This window comes from Lates calcarifer, linkage group LG20, assembly GCF_001640805.2.
Source record: "Lates calcarifer isolate ASB-BC8 linkage group LG20, TLL_Latcal_v3, whole genome shotgun sequence".
Lineage (NCBI taxonomy): Eukaryota > Metazoa > Chordata > Actinopteri > Centropomidae > Lates > Lates calcarifer.
The window spans coordinates 14,522,730-14,545,304 of NC_066852.1; the positions used below are offsets into that span (position 1 = coordinate 14,522,730).

At 40.9% G+C, this 22,575-nt stretch overlaps 2 protein-coding genes across 2 annotated transcripts; both read left to right on the forward strand.

Annotated features, from left to right (window-relative positions):
• Positions 1-285: 285 nt before the first annotated feature.
• On the forward strand, positions 286-6,395 carry si:dkey-175g6.2 (uncharacterized). The gene is made up of 2 exons (XM_018692615.1): positions 286-529; positions 2,642-6,395. Exon 2 carries the CDS (start codon positions 2,671-2,673, stop codon positions 4,702-4,704), a length of 2,034 nt encoding a protein of 677 aa, XP_018548131.1. The 5' UTR covers positions 286-529; positions 2,642-2,670; the 3' UTR covers positions 4,705-6,395.
• A 9,065-nt stretch (positions 6,396-15,460) lies between these two features.
• On the forward strand, positions 15,461-22,300 carry LOC108893623 (F-box only protein 39). The gene is made up of 7 exons (XM_051078687.1): positions 15,461-17,463; positions 17,631-18,135; positions 18,218-18,389; positions 19,219-19,524; positions 19,911-20,135; positions 21,057-21,233; positions 21,315-22,300. The coding sequence occupies exons 2-7, from the start codon at positions 17,666-17,668 to the stop codon at positions 21,438-21,440; spliced, it is 1,476 nt and encodes a 491-aa protein (XP_050934644.1). The 5' UTR covers positions 15,461-17,463; positions 17,631-17,665; the 3' UTR covers positions 21,441-22,300.
• The last annotated feature ends 275 nt before the right edge of the window (positions 22,301-22,575 follow it).

A 22,575-nucleotide genomic window follows, 5' to 3' on the forward strand; every position in this document is an offset into this window, starting at 1 on the left:
GTACCAGCTCTATCTCTACAATTTTCTCTTTTCATTGAGGAAAAGTACTATTTCATTCATGCCATTTCCGTTCATTCATCAGCTGGGGCCAGCCTAGACTCACAGTGCCATCTCCACACCAACATTCTTATCAATGGGAGTGACGTCAGCACTGCCTGCAGCTGGGGGGTGGGGTTGGTGTTGGAGGGGGGGTGGGGAGGAGGGATGGGTGGTGGTGGTGGGGGGGGGGAGTCACGTGGTCCAGCGAGGGTATATACAATAAAGTTGCGCTGACCGTGGTGCTGAAAACATTCACTCAATTGTACATTAGCACGAGTGCTGCTGCCTTACTAACAACACCACACAACTAAATAAAGAACCGCAAGTGTTTTTTTTTTTCTATCTTGATGTTGGTCACAGGCTGAAGAGAGAGTGGTGGGGAAAAAAAAGACAGAGGTTCTCTCAGGTGATCCACTATTCATGAAATAATCTTGGCTTTACCCGCGTTGTGAGTTTCACCACTTCCCCACCCCCCCGAGTGGGACTCCAGGTAAGTGGAACGAAATCTAATTCTCTGTTATTCACTAGCCACACTAATCAGACAGGCTTGGACATTTTCCTAGTGTTATTTATTTAGTCATTATTAAATTATGATTTTCATTCATAAAAAGAGAAAACTGAGGCTTGTGGAGTGCGGAAGAATTTCTTTTAAATCCCAACTTTGTCAGTAGAATTGATCTATTTGCTGCAACTGGGCGACTGCTGGTTGTCTAATTGTACAGTAGATGTGAACTAGGACTGTTTCTACGAGACTTTTCAAAATTAAATAAAACGGAATCCATTTTATAACTTTAAGTAATCGAGCAATATACTCATAACTATTTTATTTTTAAATATATTTTTTACTGAATTGAGAAATGAACTCATTTATGAACAAACCAAGTTTTTTGTTAATATATTAAAATGTATAATAATAATTAGAACGTGTTATAACAAAAAGCAATGAAATCTGTTATTCTCTATTTATTTTGAGGGGATGATTGAGGAATTAAGCCTCAATAATGCGCAGACAATTATATTTAATAAATAATTCTGTGTGCAGCTGCAGCTCAGAGGCTCCTGTAAAAATTTCCGCTGCGATTTTTCCTACGTGAATGTGACAAAAAAAATCTTGTCAATTTTTTTAGGATTTCAAAGCCACAACAAGACTTGAACAATAGATTTTCAGTTATTAATTTCTAATTAAATCTGAGTCTCATTCATACACTGTAGGTCAGCCATCTTATTGAGAGGATTTGTTTCGTTTCCCACCTTGCTGATCCAGTTTATAAAAATGGAAACAGTTAAAATTTTGCGCTGCCCGCTGTTTCTGTGCTGCCCAAATTTGCGCTTGTCTGCATTCCACCACTGCCACCGAGGAGAAACATGCTCCCACCACACAAGGACAAAGCCGCGATTCTTACTGACTGCTCTCCCCACGTTCCTAGTGCTAAAAAAAAGGCTTTATCCCCCTAAAAATCTAACATCAGAGCTCATTTACAATTTGGATGGACCGCTCAGGGACCGTAGGGTTAAATAACTCAACCGTAGCCACCAGCTTTACGCATGACTTCCCCGTGCGTGCCGTCTTTATACCCAGCATCCTTGTCACACCGCTTTGATGCACGGAATACCAAAATCACGGCTGATACGGAGACAAATCCTCGGATCAATTCGTATTCCCCGTCTTATTTGTCTTAAGAAAGAGACGCTTTAAAATGGCAGGTGCGCGCGTTTCGGTTGGTTTGACTTGGAGGAAGAGGTGAGACATTTTTTTTAATATACCAGAAATTTAGGCTGAAAATTCAGCTCTTTAACGGGCGTTTCTCAACTGTTTAACAGTTTGCCTCGTTAAATCTCAAGACAAGAGGGAAAAAAACACATCAGAGTGTGCATTATTCTCAATCAATTAATCCGCGCGATGGGAAGATAATGACTGGGTTAACGCACGACTACAGACAAAAAAAAAATGGCTAATGTTTAGGTTCGGAGCGCAGTTTCTGTATGCAAATTATTACCTTCCCCTTGACAGACACGGACAGTTTACGCGGCAAATATCTAAAGAATCACGACTGGTTTCTGTGGTCAGATCATAGCTTCATCTGTGTTTTACAGATGCGCTGAGGTTACAGAGCAATGGCAACCTTTTAAGAAATAAGTATTACAGATTTGAGTTTGATTTTCAGAATAAATAAAAAAATCAGTCATGTCAGAAGAGAATAGGAACCGTGCAACTTTCTTTGTTGCATCTGGCATGGCTCGTTAGACTGCGTTTGTGTGCGTGCTTTGGCGTCAAATGTTCATTTGAAAAAAAAAAAAAAAAAAAAAAAAACACTGTTCACAGTGTTAACTGCTTTTGTATGGTGGCTTCAAGGTGAAAAGATACGGAATTTGTAAATTACTGATAATCTTAATGATATTTTTTTGGCAGGCTGTATTTCTTACCAGACATCCTTTTTATATTTTAGTCTGGCCTTTTCAAGAAAAATCCAAATATGTTCATATTGTAACTGAAATTCCACATGATTGTTATTCCAGAGAAAAAAAAGAACAAAACGTGACGTGGGAATCATTTCTCATGTCTTTTGTCCTTCTCCCTCTGCCTTCTTTCCCTCCTCTTCAGGTGCTTAACCTCCCTCCTGCCAGTTCTGCATGGTCATGACCTGTCATCACGCCCCTTCCACAGCCCACCTCATCCTATTGGTCCTGCTCATTGTCACTCCACAGCTGGCTGGCGCCGCCCCTGTGCGGGGTGAGGAAGGGGAGGGAGGGGTGGAGGGGCACACCCGGACAGACCGTAAGGAGGACAGCGTTGCCCCCTTTCTCTCGCCCCTGCCCCAGAGCCCCTCCGGCCCCGACGACGCGTCCCTAGACCGGGGCCGGGGTCAAGATAAGCGGTCAGATAAAGCGACAGATCCAGCGGTGCAGGTGCTCGCCGTCCTCCTGGAGGCCCTGGACCACCCGGGAGAGGGTGGTGAGATCCAGGCGAGCAAGGACAGAGACTGGGGAGAGGATCAGACTCAGGAGCTGCCCTCCGTCAGAGGGTTGGGGGGTGGTGAGATAAGGAGAACGGGGCAGACAGAGGGAGAGAGGGGGGTGGAGGAGGAGAGGGAAGGGCGAAGGGCTGATAAGGCTATTGAACAGCTAATTGTGGGCCATTTGACAGCTGCTCAGGGTGATGACTTAAAGGAAAGGGAGGAGGAGAATAAAAACACAAGGTCAGAGGAAGATCCAGGGTGGTCTGTGGAGGATGTGGGACCTGATAGTGTAAGTGAGGAGGGAGGAAAAGAAGAAGAGGAGGGGCAGGAGGAGGACGGAAAGGATTTAGAAAGTTTCTTAGACGACGCCAGACTACGTTCCACGTCACAGGGAGATGATCCCTCTCTGCAGCGCAAAATAAGAGGCTACTTCCAAAACATTGACTTGGGTCTCCAAGATAATGAGATCCTGCCTCCACTGAAGGGCTACAAGGCGTACAACACTCAGCTAGCGCGAGCCGGGAAGAAGCTGCACTGGCAGGACAACCAGTCCCGCAATCGACCCATCAAAGGGGGCAACTTCATGGATGACTTTGAGGATGAAGGAGAGGAGCTGGAGGAGGAGGTTGAGGAGGAGGAGGAGAGTCTCTCCCACATGGAAGAGGAGGCGAGAGCGCGTGCAGAGAAGCAAGAGGTGCTCCGGCAGCAGGAGGAGGCGGAGCGAGCCAGGGAGGAGGAGCAGAGGCTGGCAGACATCGCCTCCGACATGCTGCTGCAGTACATGGGGAGGAAGCAGCAATCCTACATGAAGCCCCGGCAGAAAAGCAGCATGGGTGCAGCTGGAAACACCGCCGAGGACAAGCGCTCTGAGGAGGTGCTCCCTGATGAAGACGACCTGGACCAGCAGATGATCGACAGGCTCATCGAGATCAGCAGCAAGCTTCACCTGCCTGCCGACGATGTGATTGAGATTATTAGCGATGTGGAGGAGAAGAAGAAGAAAAGGAAAGAGCTGCAACAGCAGCCAACCAACAGTAACCCTGTTGCCCCGCGCTTCAGGCCTCTGGTACCTCCTCCTCTGGCTGCTCCGCCTATCTACCACTACACAGCCTCAAAAAACCCCAAGAAAGCCCCTTATAAGTACAACAAGTCCAACAAGAAATGGCACAAGGACAAAGTCAAGTCATACAAGCAGGACTATTGGTATAAGCCTCAGAAGCAGCTTGACTACTGGTACAAACCCCAGAAACAGTTTTTAGCCTTCCCTTCCTACCCATACTACCAGAAGCCATACCGAGCATACTACCCTGTTTATTTCCCATATCCCAAACCACAATATTATGGCAAGCCCTCCCCCTCCAGAGACCAGCCATTCGGCCCCCAGGAACTTGACCTCCAGGCCCCAAGGCGCAGGCACAGGGCCGGGGGTAAGAACCGTGGACAGGGCTGGAGGCAGCAGTCGGCGCCGCGCCTGCCTCTCACCCCTTATATCTCTAACTATATCCTTCCTCACCCACGGACCTACCAACCCCTACCTCCCCCAAAACCAATAACCACACCCAGGAGAGGCAGGCGACCCACGTACTACTACCCACAAATCACACCGGGAGATGACTATGAGGAAGATGGGCTGGTGCCCCAGCTGGACAGTGAGGAGGAACTGGAAAACTTTATTGAGAGGATCTACATGAAGCGCAGAATGTATTGAGAGACTTTTTGGGACATTTGTCAGATCAGAGGGACTGCAAGAGGTGGGATAGATATACAGTAGCTGGAGAAAAGCTAAAAGAGAGGTGAAAAAAAAGACTCAGAGGAGATATGTGTTTTGAGCCTGATGGGAATTTAAGGGTCAAGAAGTAAAAAGTTAGATTTATGTTGTTTAAATCACTGTATTTTTTTGTTGATTTTCTCGGTCAGGGAGTGGATGGAGGGGTCCCAGTTTAAGCTCCCTGTAACCATGTTCAGCCTCTTGCTCAGTTTACATTTTGAAACAGAACATACCATGGTGTATGTCTGCCTCCATTCAGGTCGATCTCTGATGCTCTTGTATTATTCAGAGATTTATAGAGGACACACACACATACACACATACACACAAACACACACACACACAAACACAGGCACGCACATACATCAACATGCCCACATACAGTATAATCACATTTTTGACACGTTCACAAGCAGATGTGCCCATTGTAAGAGAACCATGTTTACAACATCACTTTGTATCTTTTGTTTTATATTCTGTATGTCATATTACAAAACTAAAGTAGTTCGATTACTTCTTATCTACACAAGTCTAAAAAAAAGAAAAACTGAACACTGCTATTGTCAAATCTTGACAGTATATTTTTTGTTGTATTTGACGTGTGTGTTTGCCTTTCTTATTCCCGATTGGATCAACTTTAAACAGCTGCAATTTGTGAAGGTGCCAAATACACACATTTCAGTTTTTTCAAACTCAAGATTCAGATTTTTGCCTTACAAGCACCATGGTTCTATAAGGGAAATATCATAATGCATAATATTATCATCACAGTCGGTCCCAATGTAGAAACCCTGTGGACTCCAAAAGCACAAACTTAAACACTAAACACTTCCAACCTGGTGGACTAAGGGTTTTCAGTCATTTTGGGATCCAGAAGTTATTGTGTCAACACATTTATGGCAGATCCACCATCACCACCGCCACCACACAGTACTCCTTGACCTTAGAGGAGTTATTCTATATATATATATATATATATATATATATATATATATACTTTTTCATTTTTTCTCATTGTTCATGTCCAGTTCCCATCTTACTTGCACACTTTTTTGAGTCTTCACACATTGTTACTTTGCCTTTTTTTTCTTGTATCATATCCATGATCTCATTATTTTCCCTTTCTTTCCAAAAAAGGGGGGGAAAAAAGAAGAAAAAAAAAATACTTGAAATCACACTATCTGTTCTGCAGCCTTTTAAACAGATCTCCACCAAGAGGCTACAAACATTCTGTTCATTTTCAGAAGAAAATTCATTGAAAAGTTTCAGGCCGGGGAGTCAGGGATTGTGCTTAAACCGTTAAATGCACGTCTTTCTACTTGCATCTTAAAAAATGAACAAAAAAAAAAGAACAAAAAAAGAGAAAAAATAAAACAGTATGGAGAATTCAAGATGGTTGTTTTCTCTGAATAAACTGTGAACATAAAAAAAAGAAATCTCAAAGGAAGAGGGCCACTGTGTCCACAGTGAAGCCATCTGTCTTGTAAAAGGAGAGTGTTGTTGTTGATGTCACCTTTAGCATTGTAAGATGTACAGTGTGAAATAAATATGCCCGTGCAATGTGTAAATAACAGCATGATGATTACTAGTTTTGCTATATGATAAAAAATAAAAGCAATTATTTTATTAAAGTTCAGTTTTTTAATGGCTTTTTGGAGAGTGCTATGTTGTACTTGTACAGCAGCATATAGCAAGAACACTTGATTCTTGTGTAATGAAACAAATCAAAATATGCAAAAGAGGAAGACAATCAGTCACAGCTTAGTGACAGCACAACTCATATATGTCATAGTCGCATCAATATGGAGACAAAATGAAGGGGGAAAAAACCTATAGAAGGAGTTCATTATGTTCCCAGACAGTTAAAATGAACATGAGAAAACACAGCAAGAATGGGACTGAAAAGGGGGAGGAATAACTGAAGAAAGGAAAAATTCAGAAGGGAGGAGGGAAATGGTAACTGCAGTGATTGATGAGTCACATGATTGGTGGATGAGTCATCCATCTGTACACTTTACTGCGCAGGACCACACACTCAAACACACACACACACACAGACACATTCTCTTTGAGCTGTATAGTAATTTAGCTGCTGGCATTCAAGATAAAGATTGAGTCATGTTCGCTCCTGCCTCGAGCCAGCCAATCGGCCGGTGGAAAGGTGTTTGGTAGATAGGTTTTGCCATATCTTGTTTCCACACCTCCTCCTCACTCTCACTTCACACGGGCAATATGCCCTTCTGCTATAATTCCTTGAAGTGCTTCTGGCTGCTGCTTGTTTGGCATCAAAACAAACCTTATGTATGCTGTCAGTAGTACAAACCCTGACAGTGATTAACAGGCTGTCAATATGGTCTAATCGCAGGTTATCTTGCCAGCTTGCTCACCAGTTGATTGGAATGGTACCTTTCAGGGATTTGTCTTGCCTTGTTGAGTGATTTTTGGGCACCATGTTATGAATTCAGATTTTTCATTACAGCTTGTACCTTCTGTAGATATAATATATTTATTTGTTGTGGCCTCAATTCTGGCTACTGGCTATCAGCCCATTGGACTTGAATAAAGAATAAGATGGAACCAGTGTCAACAGGAGCAGCTGACAGCTGAGTAAGTGACCCTGTCTATAAAATTCTTATATGCCTAGCAATGCAATAATATGACATAATGCTGTGTTGTATTGTTGGTAGGAAAAGGCCAATGAACAGGTAATTATCATAGCTTGGCATAATACTTAAATAATAATTAATACCTTAAAGGTGCTATATGTCAGTCTAGAAGAAACATTGTAAGTTCAGCATCAAACTTCATTCTTTTACTCGCCAAGAGCTGTCTCCAGCTGTAGAAAATAATGCTAAAGCTAACTCTTGTTTTGCTTGTATTTCTGTCATTTCTTCTACTGAGGTTAGCATGCTAGCAGCTAGCCCCAACCTGTCCTCTCTCATAATATTTTTGTGTGATAATGAGTTACTGTAGCATCCAGTCTGCTCTCAGTCCAACATAAGAGAATCAAAACGAGCATTGCCCAGAGGGCGTATTCTAACCTCTCGTCTTGTTAACACAACCACAGCTGAAGCGCTTGGTAAGTAGCCTAAACAGCTGTTAATGCTAACGTTGGCTAGGTAGCAAGAGCAAAAAACTTTCATAGAGCACCTTTAACATGTATTTTCCCCTTTATTTCTCTTAAGATGGAACTTTACTGAAACTTTTACACATTAAAGTCTGTTTACAGGTCTTGGGGAGCACTACTTAATATCATGAATCAGTGTGGGTTTGGTCTGAAGACTACAAGTTTAAAAGAGGTGAGCTTACCAGACCTCTGTAGCCCCCTCCTCATCTTTGCTTGAGGCTATCAGGTCAAAGCATCATTAATCAGTACTGGCATCACACACCAGAATATCCAACTGTTGATGGCCTGAGTTACAGTGTGGGTAATGTCGGCAGCAAGTTTTGATAGTGAAGAACAACGCAATATATCAGGTTCTGCTGCATTGATTTTGATCTTGTCCGTCCTACGTCCAACAATGTGTGCCGTGCTAAATTGGTGGCAAATGGTTGTTAAGTAGAGCAATTATCTTATTCCACATTATCTTGTAGTATCCAATACATTCTGTATCATTCTCTAAAAACAGGCAGTTGCTATAAAGCTAAAAGTAGCAGTGGCCGGTGGTAAAGACTGGGCTGGACATACTGTATTGTTTTGAAATTTTGGGATCTTTAGTTGTACTTAAAATGAACTTTTAGGTTTGGCTGCATAATTACAGTTTGATGCACTGCCGACCACTGGGTTTGAGAAGATAATACAGTGCAGGCTGATCAACTTAGAAGCTGCTAGTGATTGGATGTTGAGTTGCCCTGAATGCTGCCTCCATCAGTAACATCACAACATAACTCGCTTTTATCCACATGCTCAGGTGTCATCATCAGCTATTATCTTTGAGCTATGATAGCTTTTATCTCTACAGATCTAACACGATAGTGGACAAACATCTCCCCTTTCCTGACTCTGGAGATCGAGCCTTTGAAAAACAAGATAATAAAATCCTATAGGGTCATATTCACAAAACTAAGATAAAAAAGCTCCTTACTGACTGGGTGAGGAAATACTTCTGAAAATCTATCGATCTAAAATGAGTTAGTTAGTTTTTGATTGATTCAGTTTTATCAAAATAAAATTTGATTTTATTTAGTTAAAATGGATTATATATCTAATACTGCTTTAATCATTTCATTTCATTTCATTTGAATAAAGTGTTCTTGTTTATTTAGATTTTTAAATGACTATAAATCAAATTATGTTTTAACTTCTTTAGAAATATATCAAGTAAAAAATTCTAATTAATTAAATGTTATTGTACTGGATATTTTATTCAACAGACACCGTCATAATCTGGTCACCTGTTAACCCATCACTGTGGACGTCAGCAGTGAGTGAATTAATTCAGAAACATGATGTCATCCATAGCAACAGGAGTCAACCCTCCACCAGATGATTTCGGTCATCTAGCTGACACCAGTGACAGGTGCTGTGTACTGTGTCTCTAAGTTGGCATTTAAACATTAATATAACATTATGAAAGTTCCTCTGATTTATCAAAATTGATGGATTGATGATTTATGGTGGCAATGTGCTACATGTCTTTTAAAAACATGCAAACACTGGTATAAAGTCTGTGTGGTACAATGCATAATGTCTGAGTGAATTTACATGTATTTTTCTAATCCGAAAAAAGTATTTGCTTAGAATATGATGTTTAAGATGGAGCATAATGGGAGACTTTTAAGACTAATAATATATTTTTAAAAATGTATTTCGAGCTTATTTTATTTTCTACCACATGGATTTCTCCCTCATACAGCAGATTTAACAGGTTTGAGACCTGAGAATGTGGCTAAGCAGATCTGGTCTGGTAATACATGAAGTCCACACAGAGGAAGCTCACACACTGTCGCTTATGAAAAGGAGCCTTTTACAAAGTCCTTTACAAAAAGTCTTTCACACCTTGTTGCCAAGCTGGGGACAAAAAGAGCATTGTTGAGATGCTGCTATTTACATTCCCACATTCATATTTCTGTGACATACCACACAATTGAGATTTAAAAATTTCCGGTACAATGGGTTAATTGTGTGTCAAGCTTTAGATCACATTACGTCCTTATAGTAATCATTTATATTTTGCCTGGTGGGTGTGCTATAATTAAAATGCAATTTGAATTTTTCAAAAGCCTCCAACTCTCACAGGCACAAAATTTGGTATACATCCAGCTCCTGGCACAAAAGAGTCTGACAGCACAGCAATTCATCAGTAATGGCCCCAAGAAGCCCATGCATTTACAGAGGCAGAAACACTAAGAAAAAAAAAGCGCAGCCATTAGTAGTATGAATGAATATTGAATTAATACAGCTATAAGACCTTCAAAATCTGATTAAATAATGAACATGAATTTCTATAGCAGTAGGACTTTGGTTCAACCTTTAGCTGTAAATGTCAGCACGACTTTAGCCGAGCAAAATTAACTATGCACATAAAGTACAGAGTTTAATAATTTACACAGGAGTAATACAAATGTTTATGCACTGAAAGTACAGAGTGACCACCACTGGCAAAAAGGTCTGGTTCTGCAAGAGTTGGTGCAAACAGATGTGTTTACACATGGCTTGGAAAAAAAAAATAACATGACCACTACATGAAATAGGACCAAATCACCATTGCAAACACTAATACAAAAATGGGTCGTATTAGGTTGCATGGCAACTAGCAATGTCTTGTTTTTTGGTACTGCAAATGGTGGTTGATGGTTTTTCCTTTTTCCTATTTTTTTCTGAGTGTGTTGTGTTGTGAGGCATAATTATGCTGCTATTCTGGCCAAGACTTTCTCATTAAGAAAATATAGATTTTGAGATTATTTCATTCAAACAGATTAAATTAGATCAAACTACAAAAAAAAAAAAAACAACAACAAACCCTGCCATCATACCTCTTTTTCGTTTGTATGCATCTCAGCTGTGTTTGCCATATGTTGATTTGATTCCACCTGATTCTGCGATGTTTTTGACTGGGACTGAGGCCAAGATGATTTGGTTAGTTATCTTGTGTTGCTTTTTGAAACCTCACCAAGTGTTGATTTCCACACCTCTTTTGTAACTGAGTAATGCTGCTAATTGGCGTTCAACCTGAAACATGATCCATCTTTGGGTGCAGTATTTGTGACTGTGATTAAATAACTTCAGAGTTAAAGACCACCAAGGCGTGCCAGGACACCTTTTCTGACCCAGTGAACTCTATATTTGACAAATAATTACTGGAAATCTGTACAGTGCTTGGTGCATTAAGTGAAGAATGTGGCCAACTAATAAAATTTTGTTGTGCTGTATTTAATAGTTTATTGCATTACTCATGATTTGGTTAAACAAAGTATGAAATTTGATTTTCATGCTCTAAATTATTACAGCAGTTGATTTAATGGTTAAATGTGTAAATTACTGAGCAGATTTTTTTTTGCATTTTGGTACTTGGCCAGCTTTTCACAATATATAAGGAGGATACCAAAGCTGTCATGAGAGTAGAAACCTAAAAAAATTCAAGAAAAACATGAGACACACCAAACACCTAAAATAGATAATCCTGGGGCAAAAGTATAAGGTTAGTGTTAGTATCACAAAATGGCTAAAAATGATATCTACCCTGGATACACCTCAGAGGACATCAATTTGAGGCATGCACAGCAAATTTTATGCCTTGCATCCGGTTTATGATGCTAGGTTGTTTATCCAGTAGGTTGCGGAGACTCTTCGTGGCCTTTAGATATCTTTTTTAGATGCAGTATCTCTGTCTGCATGAAAGCTGCTCAAAGAGTCAAGATGTTTGAACTTTCCTATATGATGTTGATTTTTAACCTCAGGCAGCTTTTTCAAATTAAATCTGAACCTCGCTACCGTGGCTCTCTCCTCCTCACGTTTGTTAATTTTGCTGTCTGTTAAGCTACCATTGTTGAATGTAATCTTTGCCAGGTAACACGCCTCATCAACCATGCTTTTACTGGCCATTAGGACAACAGAGGCAGAGCTGCAAAGGCCTCTCTCTTGAAACTGTGTCCTTTGTTTATGATCTCTGCAACCCCTGGTCGTTTTGCTCCCTCCTTTCATCTCTCTTTCCCCTTTCTTCATCCCACTCCCTACCCTCATTCCCATCTTCTCCCTTTTTTCCTCCAATTATCCATGCCCCCCCACCCCCCTACCCCCACTCCTCCCTAATGCTCCCTAACACACAATCTTCCTCTCCCTTTTCTTCTTGATCCTCTCTCCATTTCTTGTATGCAAGCCCCAAGGGAGAGAAATGGGTGAAAAGCACTCTCTCTGCGCCACTGTCACAAAAGACTGGTGAGTCATCGCCACTTATGTTCCTGTCTCACTCCTCCCACAAAAAAACACACATATACAGGAAAAACACTCAAATTACTCCCTACCTGCCATGCACTTACAGGATGACACGTACAGACACACACTCACATCAGTGAGCGCACTGGCACACAACACACACAAACACTCAAATACAAACAAACATACACACACACACACACACCATTTAGAGACAAGCAAGCAAGCATACACACACACGCACACAGACACACATTCCACAGCTCTTCAAAACGACCCTGAAATTAAAACCCAAGTCACATAATTTAGTCGATAATTGTGGCTGAAAATGGCATTCATTGATGTGTGCTGCCTATCATATCTTACAAGATTATTTAGAGTTTGCAAAGGCACACTCGTGTCAATGAAGAAGTTAATGCACAGGAACAGAGAGCTAAAGAGAGAGCTAGTCATGCAAGCGATGCTCTTGAACTAGGTGACAGAAAATTAAAGGACAAGATAGACAAAAGACAGGAGAGAAGAGAGTAAGACAGAAATTCCCTGGGATAGTGATGTGGCTCAGGTCTTGTTTTGGCCATCTGCAGTTCATGAACCACAAAAGAAATGCTCTTCCTCCATCTGCTGGTGGAATGAATCACTTACAATGCAGTCATGGTGCTGTTGTGTGCACAAGATGGCAGTCCTGAATGAACACAATGTCCAGAATGGCACATATACGGATCTATCTCATCCAAATCATGTCTCTTCTTATATACAGTGGAAAGTAACTATTACTTTCAGAAAGTAGTAAAGTAAAAAAAAAAAAAGAATACAATATTTGCATCTGAAATTTAGAAGTAGAGGAATTAAGTGGGATAAAATGGAAACATTCAAGTAAAGTACAAATACAACTGTATATAAGTATCTGAGTAAATGTAATTGGTTACTTGTTTTGGTTGGTTTGGTCCAAAACCCAAAGATGTTCTGTTAAATATGCTACATGTAAGTTTTTGCTGTTGTTACAAAGCTAATGTTAGCACTAACGGCGTTTACTTACCAGTCTGGAGGAAATATCACTTTCCTTTTATGGAAGTTAGCATGTTAACTAGCTAGCCCCAGCCCATTCTGTCTCGTAATACCACTCTGTGACAGAGTCACTGAGGCGTCCAGTCTGCCCTGAGTCCAACAGGAGATGATGATAAAGTAGTGCTGCCCAGAGGGCGTATTTTAACCTCTTGTCTTGTCAGCGCAAAGATGGCTGAAGTGTTTGGTAAGTAAACAGCTGTTAATGCTAATATTGGCTACAAAATCTTACATATAGCACCTTTAATATACAAGACATAAGACTAAATCCTCACAGTTTAGAAGCTGGAACTAGGTAACCTTTAGAAATTTTGCCTAAAAATGACTCAAACTATTCATCAGTTGTCAATGTAGTTGACAATTATTTTTCTATCAATTGATCAATCAGTAAATTGACCTGCTGCTTCAGCTCTACACCAGTGTGATCAGAAGAAACAGATAAGAGCACATAAGGTATGCAAAGACAACAATCTGATGATCACTGATGAATTAACTGATGGTCACACTGCAGCTGCATTTCTGGGTGTCGGAGGATATATTTTAATGTAAAGTTATGAATACATCACAGTTTTTTGGTTCACTGTTTATCAGTGATGAATAAACTAATTGTGCCTCTGATTAATGTTCTATTCTAGGGTTATGGATGTTTTTGGAGCTCTGTAGGGAGTTGTCAGACACTGAATTTTTATTCAGTGTTGGTCTTAGCAGCCTTGCTTATGTTAAAGCAGACTCCACCAGAGACATCAGAGCCCTCACCTTATTACTCTTTACAGAAACCTGCTTGTGAGCTATTCAGACACATCAAATATTGAAAGCCTGGAGTTTCCGTTTCACACACAGGGAGGGAGGGAGGGAGAGAGAGAGATAGAGGCAGACACTAAGGGAGAACATACAGGGGCAGAGGAAGAGGAGGAAAAGTCAAAGAACAGTGGGATTAAGAAGAAATAACACATCAGGCACCCTGGGAGGGAGACATATGAGCAGGGATGGAGGAAGAGAGGGAGGAACAGGGAGAAAGCACCCAAAGGTAAGGCAAGGAGAGTCTGAATGTTTATAACGAATCAGGTGCTCGCCTTAAGTGTAACAGTAGAGACTGAGCCGGTGTAATCAGCTGAAGATTGATTGGCTGATAACCTTCTAGTAAGGCGGTTAGGAGGGCATGTTTTTTAATTCTGCTGCCTCTCTCTCAAACCTCAGTGGGACGACTTCTACCCAGGTTAACACTGAGAACTGCAGTGAGGAAAGTAACAAGCCCCAAAACCTCCAGGAGCCAGAGAAGGAGAGCCGAGCTGAAAGTGAAGTCTATGATGAAGAGGTTGACCCCAGTCAGGTCAGATTTGACAGAAAATAAAATCGACACCACACCAGCATTTATAATATATACTCTAAATTTACCTCCACCAGATGTATTTTAACTCAAAGAAAGTAGTCGTTAGGGGAAATGACATCAGGTTTTTGCTCAAGATGTTGGTGTGTCCCTTGGTTGGTATGATTGGTGAAGGCTGAAGAAGATCTATGTATCAGTGACGCAGAGACATTACTACAGGAGACTCTGATAGCCACAAACACACAGGACGATGCTGATGGCCTCCCATTGTCCCCCCTGCCAACAGAGGAAGAGGTGACCCCCCCTTCAGTGTCATCTCATCCCTCCAACACACAGAGTAAGTCACTCACACACACACACACACACACAGAGAGAGAGAGAGAGAGAGTTCACCAATACATGGTATCTGTGGGATGTGTATTACACTGAATCCTTGTGAAGTACTTTTTAACAGTTTGTGTCTTTGCAGATCGCCCGTCTGAGCCCTGCTGGTATTGCCTGAGGTCTCTTGACTCAGAGTATCGTCCTGAAACTTCTAAACAGGTTTCAGCATTTCTAACTAAATACATTATTTCACTGAGATGAGGCTGATGCGACACATTGTTACACAGAAAAGCAGTTTCTCTGAACTTCTATTAGCAATAAAAATAACAGAGGTGTGAAGAAATTTTACAATTTTAAGGATATCTGATTTGACATGGTAAAAGCAGCCTGGTCTTACAGAGAATTCACATCTTTATAGAAATAAACATTCTTGTAACCCCGCTAGATCAAAAGAAATGCTGCATTTTTATATCGATGAAACAAAAACATTTTTTCATATTAATTCATGACAACCTTTTTCAGAATTTGTAGGCATATCACCTAGACCTAATGGTTCATAAGGAAAATAAGTCAATAAAGGACCAGAATACAACTGATAGTAAAATATATACTTTATGTACACAAAGTATAGACAGAACACAAAGTGTATATACTCAATTTTCATAGGGAATAAATTCTACATATTCTGGAGATACTATACTGTATGTAGCTGACAGTGGCAGAAAGAAAATCAAGTCTTGTTAAGGTAAAAGTAGCCATACTTTGAAATACAATTACTCCACTACAAGCAAAAGTCAGTGTGATATTATATTAATTAATTTAAATGATAAATACATACAAATGTATTGTGTTGAAGCAAAGCTACTTCTTATGCTGTCTGGTAGTTTGTGCATCATATTTTATAACTCTGCATGTAAAACTTTGATCTTAAAATAATGACTAACTATAGCTGTCAGATAAATGCAGTAGAGTAGAAAGGGCAATATTTCCCTCTGAAATGTTGTGGGGTACAAGTATGAAGTAACATGAAACAGAAATGCTCAGGTGCACAAAAACATTTGAGCAAGAACTGTTTCAGGTGCCAAAGCTTTGCTGTGGTAGGGATGATCTTACAGAGGACCAGATGAAATTTCATTATGATTATCTTATTTCTTTTGCACCCTCTATCAGAGGTAATTCTTTCCATTAGAACATGACAGAATTGCTTTTAATGGCGATACTTAAGTGAAATAATTTTCTAAACAATCCTCTACTGTCCATTAAACCGTAAGCTGTAATTTAAAATGGAGAAAACAGACTCTCATAACTTGGAGTACTAAGAATCAAAAGTTAAATTCATGATGATATTGGATAACATTTCATTTTTGGGGGTTGGTCCACTGAGGCAGTGTTATCATAATGAGTTTATGGATTGAAAGAATTGTGGTTGATACAGCCCATCCAATTTGGTCTTCTCTAGGTGTAAGGCATGCTGCTGAGAGTTCAACCCATCCCTTGTTCCTTTATCATTATTCATCTCGTCACTGTTCAAAACTCAAATTCCATCTAAACTGAGCTTTGCGATTTTATTTTATTTTATGCAGATTTCCCTTTATTTTAACACAACTCTCCATCTGCCTATTTTGCAGGAGGACTCAGATCCTTCATCACCAGTGCCCTCTAGTGGCCAGAAGCTGAACTACCAGACAGACCCTCGTCCTCACTTTGGTGTAGCTTGGTCCTCTCACTCCCCATGTCGCCCCCTGTGGGGCAGCGAGGGGCCCTGCTGGGGGCAAAGAAACCAGGAAGTGCCCAATCAGACGCACACCTGCCCTCACTGCCATCTGGGCTTGCCCCCTGACACACTGCGGTGGCACGAGGTTGTAAACGCACACGGACATAAATAGAGACACATGAGCTCACAGTCTCTGCCAAACATGCCACCACTTATGTCACTTTGTTTACTAGAGGGCCCCTAACTGTTTTCCTTCTCTCTTCACAGGCTAAGTGTCTGCTCTTCGAAGGGCTGAGGAAGCCGAACAAATAAATGGTGTCGTCATCAGAGAAAAATGTTGCTTGTACTTGATGAATGATACTCTCTATTCTCTGTATTAATGCTCTCAGGAAATACTTTGTACCTGAGGATATGTGCAATATCTGTTTCTGTTGTTAAACAACTGTCTGTTTACACATTATTTTGAGCTCATGTGTAATTTCATTGATATTTTTAGTGATGTGCTCATACAAATAAATTGCATGTGTACAAAATCACTGCCTTTTACCCTGCTTCAAGAATATTGACAAAATTAATGATTTGTGCCTTTTCTATTTAAAGTACATTTACACACATATCCTTAATGACTTTTTTAAGATATAGAAATGGAGTTCATTGAAAGAACATGATATTCAATTACGTTAAGTCACTGTGTATCTTTATGTTTTATGGTTTGATTTGCTTCTTGAGGGACAGATGGAATATTTTGAATTGAACTGAATGGAGAACTCAGCCGATACCTGAGTTCTTGTGATGTCACCATAGAACCCTAACATTCTGAGGTTCTTCCACATTGTCCAGTTCACTGTTGGATTGATCGTTGCTGCAGGTATAGTCATCTCTCTTTACCGTTTCTTGGTAAGTAATGTTTTTTGACCTTTTCCTGATTTTTGTGACTTTTTCCTAATTCTAAAGTGGGATAACCTGGAAAAACTATACTTACTGACAGCCACAGTGATGATACAAACAGCAGAAATCGCTACAAATCCCTCTTGAAATCCAAAACTTTGCCATACTCTCTTTAGGTAAATTCTGTGATCCTGGGATTATCCAAACAGAAATGGATGAAGAGTTTGTACCCATGCATGGAAAAGACAGTGCTCAGAAGGAAGGTTTTGATTTAGAGAATGAAAACAGTGAGGAGGAGATGAGCGAAGACGGCTCAGATCTCAGTGATGGAGGTTGTGAGGGTGGCTCGGGTGAGGTGGGCCACTGGGGGTCACTTCCTGACGTGTGCTTGCGGCAGGTGTTCAGGTGTCTTCCTGATGGTGATCGCAGGAGCGCTGACATGGTTTGTCGCCATTGGCACAATGTCATGCGCTCTCCCTCCCTCTGGCGCTACCGCTTCTTCCACTTCAGTGGTCGCCTCTCCAAATACAGGCAGTCCGAATACTGCTCCGCTGTGGCCTATGCCCGCTACCTGGGAGTCTACCTGGAGAGGCTGGAAGTTTGTGTGTGTCCTCCTCGCAGGTCATTGGTGGCACAGCGACTGGAGCAAGCCATCAGTGGGCTGTTTTATGAGCTTACCAGGTAAAGGAATATGTTTCCTGAAAGCCTGGTCTAAATCAGATCTGGGTTTTACACAATTCAGCACATTATTTTGTCTCTGTAGAGTAAGGGCCCCACTGCAGTCCCTCTCCCTCGTAAGGCTGGAGCTGGACCGGAGTGCCTGGACGTTAGGGCTCAGGAACTGTCTGATAGACTCCCTGATTCGCTTCTTACACAGAGGAGCCTCAAGGCTCACCTCTGTTTGTCTGAACGGAATGCGAAACCGCACAACTCAGGTGAATATGAACACCAGTCCAAAGATAATGTTTCAGCATAAATGTCCCTGCCACGGCTGTTCACTAAAGTATTACAAAGATAAATCAGAGCTCATCAGCTGAGGGTTGGGACTGGAAATGTTCAGTATGAATCTCTAACACACTGAATCCTCAAGCTGAACAGAGCATACTGAATCATCAGTATCACCAGTGACTGATAGCTCATATATTATTTAGAGTGCGTTATATTCTGGGGAAAAGCTGGCTGACAGACAACAAAATCCACAGAAATAATCAAGATGCAATAGTCCTGAACCATTAACCTTATAAATGGTGTTTGCATGGGCCTAGATTTATGCTGATGGAAACACTTGCAGGGGATTTTTTCTGGTGCTGTGCAGGTCCACATTAACTCAAACATATCCTGTGTCTTGAAACACCTATGGGGCCCCAAAGTGCTGAAAAACAAATTTCCCTTTTGTGCAAAAACTATTAACTTTTGGGGACAATTTATCATCTTGTGTAAACAGGATAAAGCAATATCACTTTAGGACTTTCAGTGGTTTGTGGAATGAAGCTGAGACTGCTGGATGTAAAAATGAAATAAACCATATAGTCAGTAAATACAAATATAATGTATGAATGTAACTGAACTGAATGAGAAGGATCTGAATTACAAAGTTAACTAAGAGTAGAGTCTTTTTTAAAATAGAAGGGGAAAGATGATGCTATTTTGAAAATGTAAAGTCCATTTAGGAGTTTTACACATCCACCATCCAACTTGTTTTTAATAACTGTGTTGATTGCAGAAAAAAAAACTCTCACTGATTCTTGATCCTTTAACCTCTAGGGTCTGGATCTGCTCTCTGCCTTGTCGTATTCTCAGAGGCGTTTTGAACCCCGCTGCTATATCTCTTTTTTGGACTTGGAGGGATTCTTTTCCAGCGGCGTGCATATCCACCTCGACTCCAGCGTGCCCGGTGTGCTGCGCGAACTGCAAGGCCTCACCAGCCTGAAGCTGAGTTACTCCTGTCTGTCAGACGAGCTGCTGATGGCTCTCCAGCCAGCTAGGGGTCGGAGGCAAAACTCCAGTAGAGCTGGGAGCGCCTTGCAAGCGTTTTCTCTGAACTGCACTTTGAACGAGACCCACCGACAGGTAAGCAGGAAACAAATAAATAAGCATTACTTGCTGAATTGTTAACTGGGGTGCAGCAACCATTGATACAGTGGTCTATCTCCAATGAACAGCCTATATTGAGGGTTGATGGGCGATGGCACTGAAGGCCATCATTGAAAAATCACAGATGTCAGCTTTCAGGAGCTGAATATTAGGACACACACCTGCATAGTCCACCAAGTGAAACAAGCCTCTTGGCAAGGCAGAGGTGTAGATTCTTTGGGGTTAGTGTAAAAGTCTTGGTTGCGAACACTTGCTGAAATAGCAACAGTGATGAAAGAGTAACTAAAATACCACTGGTCAAAATTATACCCCCTCAGGTTTCCTTTGTTCATTTCTGTCTGTGTTCCATCCTCTATCTCAAGGTGGTGTGTGGTGACACGTGGGCGGCTTTGGCATCAAGCTGCCCGGACCTGAGAGTCAAACTAACAGTGGACCAAATCATCAACACTGACCGGCTTGCAAGGATCCTGCTGCGTGAGATTCCCCTGACAGAATTTGCCATGACAGCTTTCTACTCCCCTGATGAAGACTGGAGCGCCAGGCCCCTTCTCCGTAGAATGCTGCCTCAATACAGATGCAGCCTGCAGGTCAGGGTGCTGAACAGGCAGCATTACAGAACGCAAAGTGTAGAGAGATGGTGTTAAACTGAAAAACACATTATACCAAATATATAAATTCAGGTCATTTTAGTGTGATGTAGTAATTTACCAAAAGATTATACACAAAGCCACCTTATTACATCTGGGAGGAAACCCCAGTCTTTGATTTTTAGCCATGCTAATGGCGCGGGATGGCAATTTCGGTCTGTTAGTTGATTGGTTGGTCCACTACTGTGGCGTAAACTGAAATATCTCAACAACTACATACTGAACCTGGGAATCCCCTGACTTTTTCAGAGATCAAACTTTTCCCTTGTGGGATTTCTCTAGTGCCACTATGAGGTTCACATTGACAGTTTGAAGTGAAATGTCTCTATAACTATTGAATGGATTTCCATGAAACTTTCACTGTTTGATTGGATCAAACTGAATACTTTTTTTTTTTTTTTTGCATAAATTTTCAAAGAAACAGTAGTTTTTTCCAGAGGTTTGAACCAAGCTGTGATTTAGCTGAAATCTATGGAAAAAGGCTCTGACATGGACCTGGAGCTAAAAATGTTTTGTTATTTATTGACAATTCTCTGGAAACTCACACACAGGCTATCTGACTGAAAAAATAAATAATCTACAACAGCCACATTTATGGGTCTCTGGGCTGTATGTTTACTTTTGCCTTATTGACGCATTGGATTAAATGGGTACAACAACAGTGTTTGTTATCTGTGCTGTGCTGTAAGTAGAGGGACAGATGATGAAGAGTTCCTGTAGATTTTTATTTATATTTTTTGAAAAGTATAAGTCTATACAGTACATTTTAAGGCTGTTTTATTGAATTAGGTGGGGGAAGAAATTGAATGAATTAATTTCTATTCAAATTGTACATTTTGTACATATCTTGTCTGTTTGCAGTATCTGACCCTGGACCTGAGCAACTGCAGTGAATCACTAGATGAGGAGTTGCTGGAGCTGGTCAAGGTGTGTGAACGTCTGGAGCAGCTGAGAGTCTGGGCTTTCTTGGAAATCAGAACTGTGGAGAGGCTGCTACACATCAGACTGACACAAAGGCATTTACTCAACAAAATCAGAGTGAGAAAAACGGTCAATACTGCCTGAATCTGCACATATGTAAGATGCAACATGTTAATGCTCTTGTCGATCATCTCCCAGGTGAGAGTCTACTCAGTGAATGACAACACAGGAGAACAGGAAGACCAGCTGGAGGAAATACTGTCTTCCTACCAGCATCTCCCACCTGAGCTGGAGTTCTATGCCATTATCTACCCCTTTGTATGAGCTCTGAACACATGCTTTGGTGCTTGTGCATAGACAAAAAATAAATGAATGAAGCATGAAATTCTCCTGTTTTACAAATCTGTTGACTGTATGAACAATAACTGGTCATTTTAGTTTGAAGTTTTGGCAGTGAATGACTCTCTCTAGCTCTGTATCTGTGGATTTTCTCAGGGGGTGGGGGTCGTGGGTTTGTGTGTGTGGAAACAGTGACCTAGTTTCATTGTAAAGGGTGATCGGGGGAGGCAATGTGTGTGTGTGTGTGTGTGTGTGTGTGTGTGTGTACCCTGGCATGGCGAGAGCACTATTTAAAGAAACGGATTAAGAGGCAACAGCGATATACCAAACTCTTGATTGCATGACACTTGACACACTTGCATGGAAACAAAGTCTATTGTATGTTTTTAATCTTATTCCTTTGATTAAAAAAATATACTTCTGTAAATCTGTTTTATGACACCTCACTATCCCTCTATTATAACATACAAACACAACACATACCTCTGACTACTTGTACATATATTTAATGTAGAACTAATCCCATGCCAGTATTTATATATCAAAATGCAGGCACTATGACTGTACACTGTATTGTTGTGAATTATGACTGTGCAGTGTATATTACACATATATTTACTGTATAGGGACCTAATTCTAGTTCAGTCCTTCTATTTGTTTCTATTTATCATTGTCATTTGTATTTATTTTTATTACTAGTGTATTTTTTCATGTACCTACATTCTTGAATATCATGTGCTAAGTGAAGTATGTACCAATCTACAAATACAGTTTAATTTGTCCATTAATGTTTATTTGCTTTTAGAACTTCATAGACTGATAATTGGCAGGGTACATCTGTCTGTCTATCTAAATGTGTGTAATAATGCTATTGAGTATCTAGTTCTATAATTCAAAAGCAAAATGATATAATATTTTTGTTAATGTTTGTGATCAGAGCTGTCGCTTGTCACAGTAGTTGGCAGTCAGACAAAAAACTAACCTCGGCACATCAGAATTCTCCACGTTATTGGTCGCCAAAAGTCATGCATAATCACATGACTGAATAATGGCATTAGGCAGCATGGGTGAGCCAATGGCCTGCCCCATCACCTGACCGTCATTTGAATACTGATGCTCC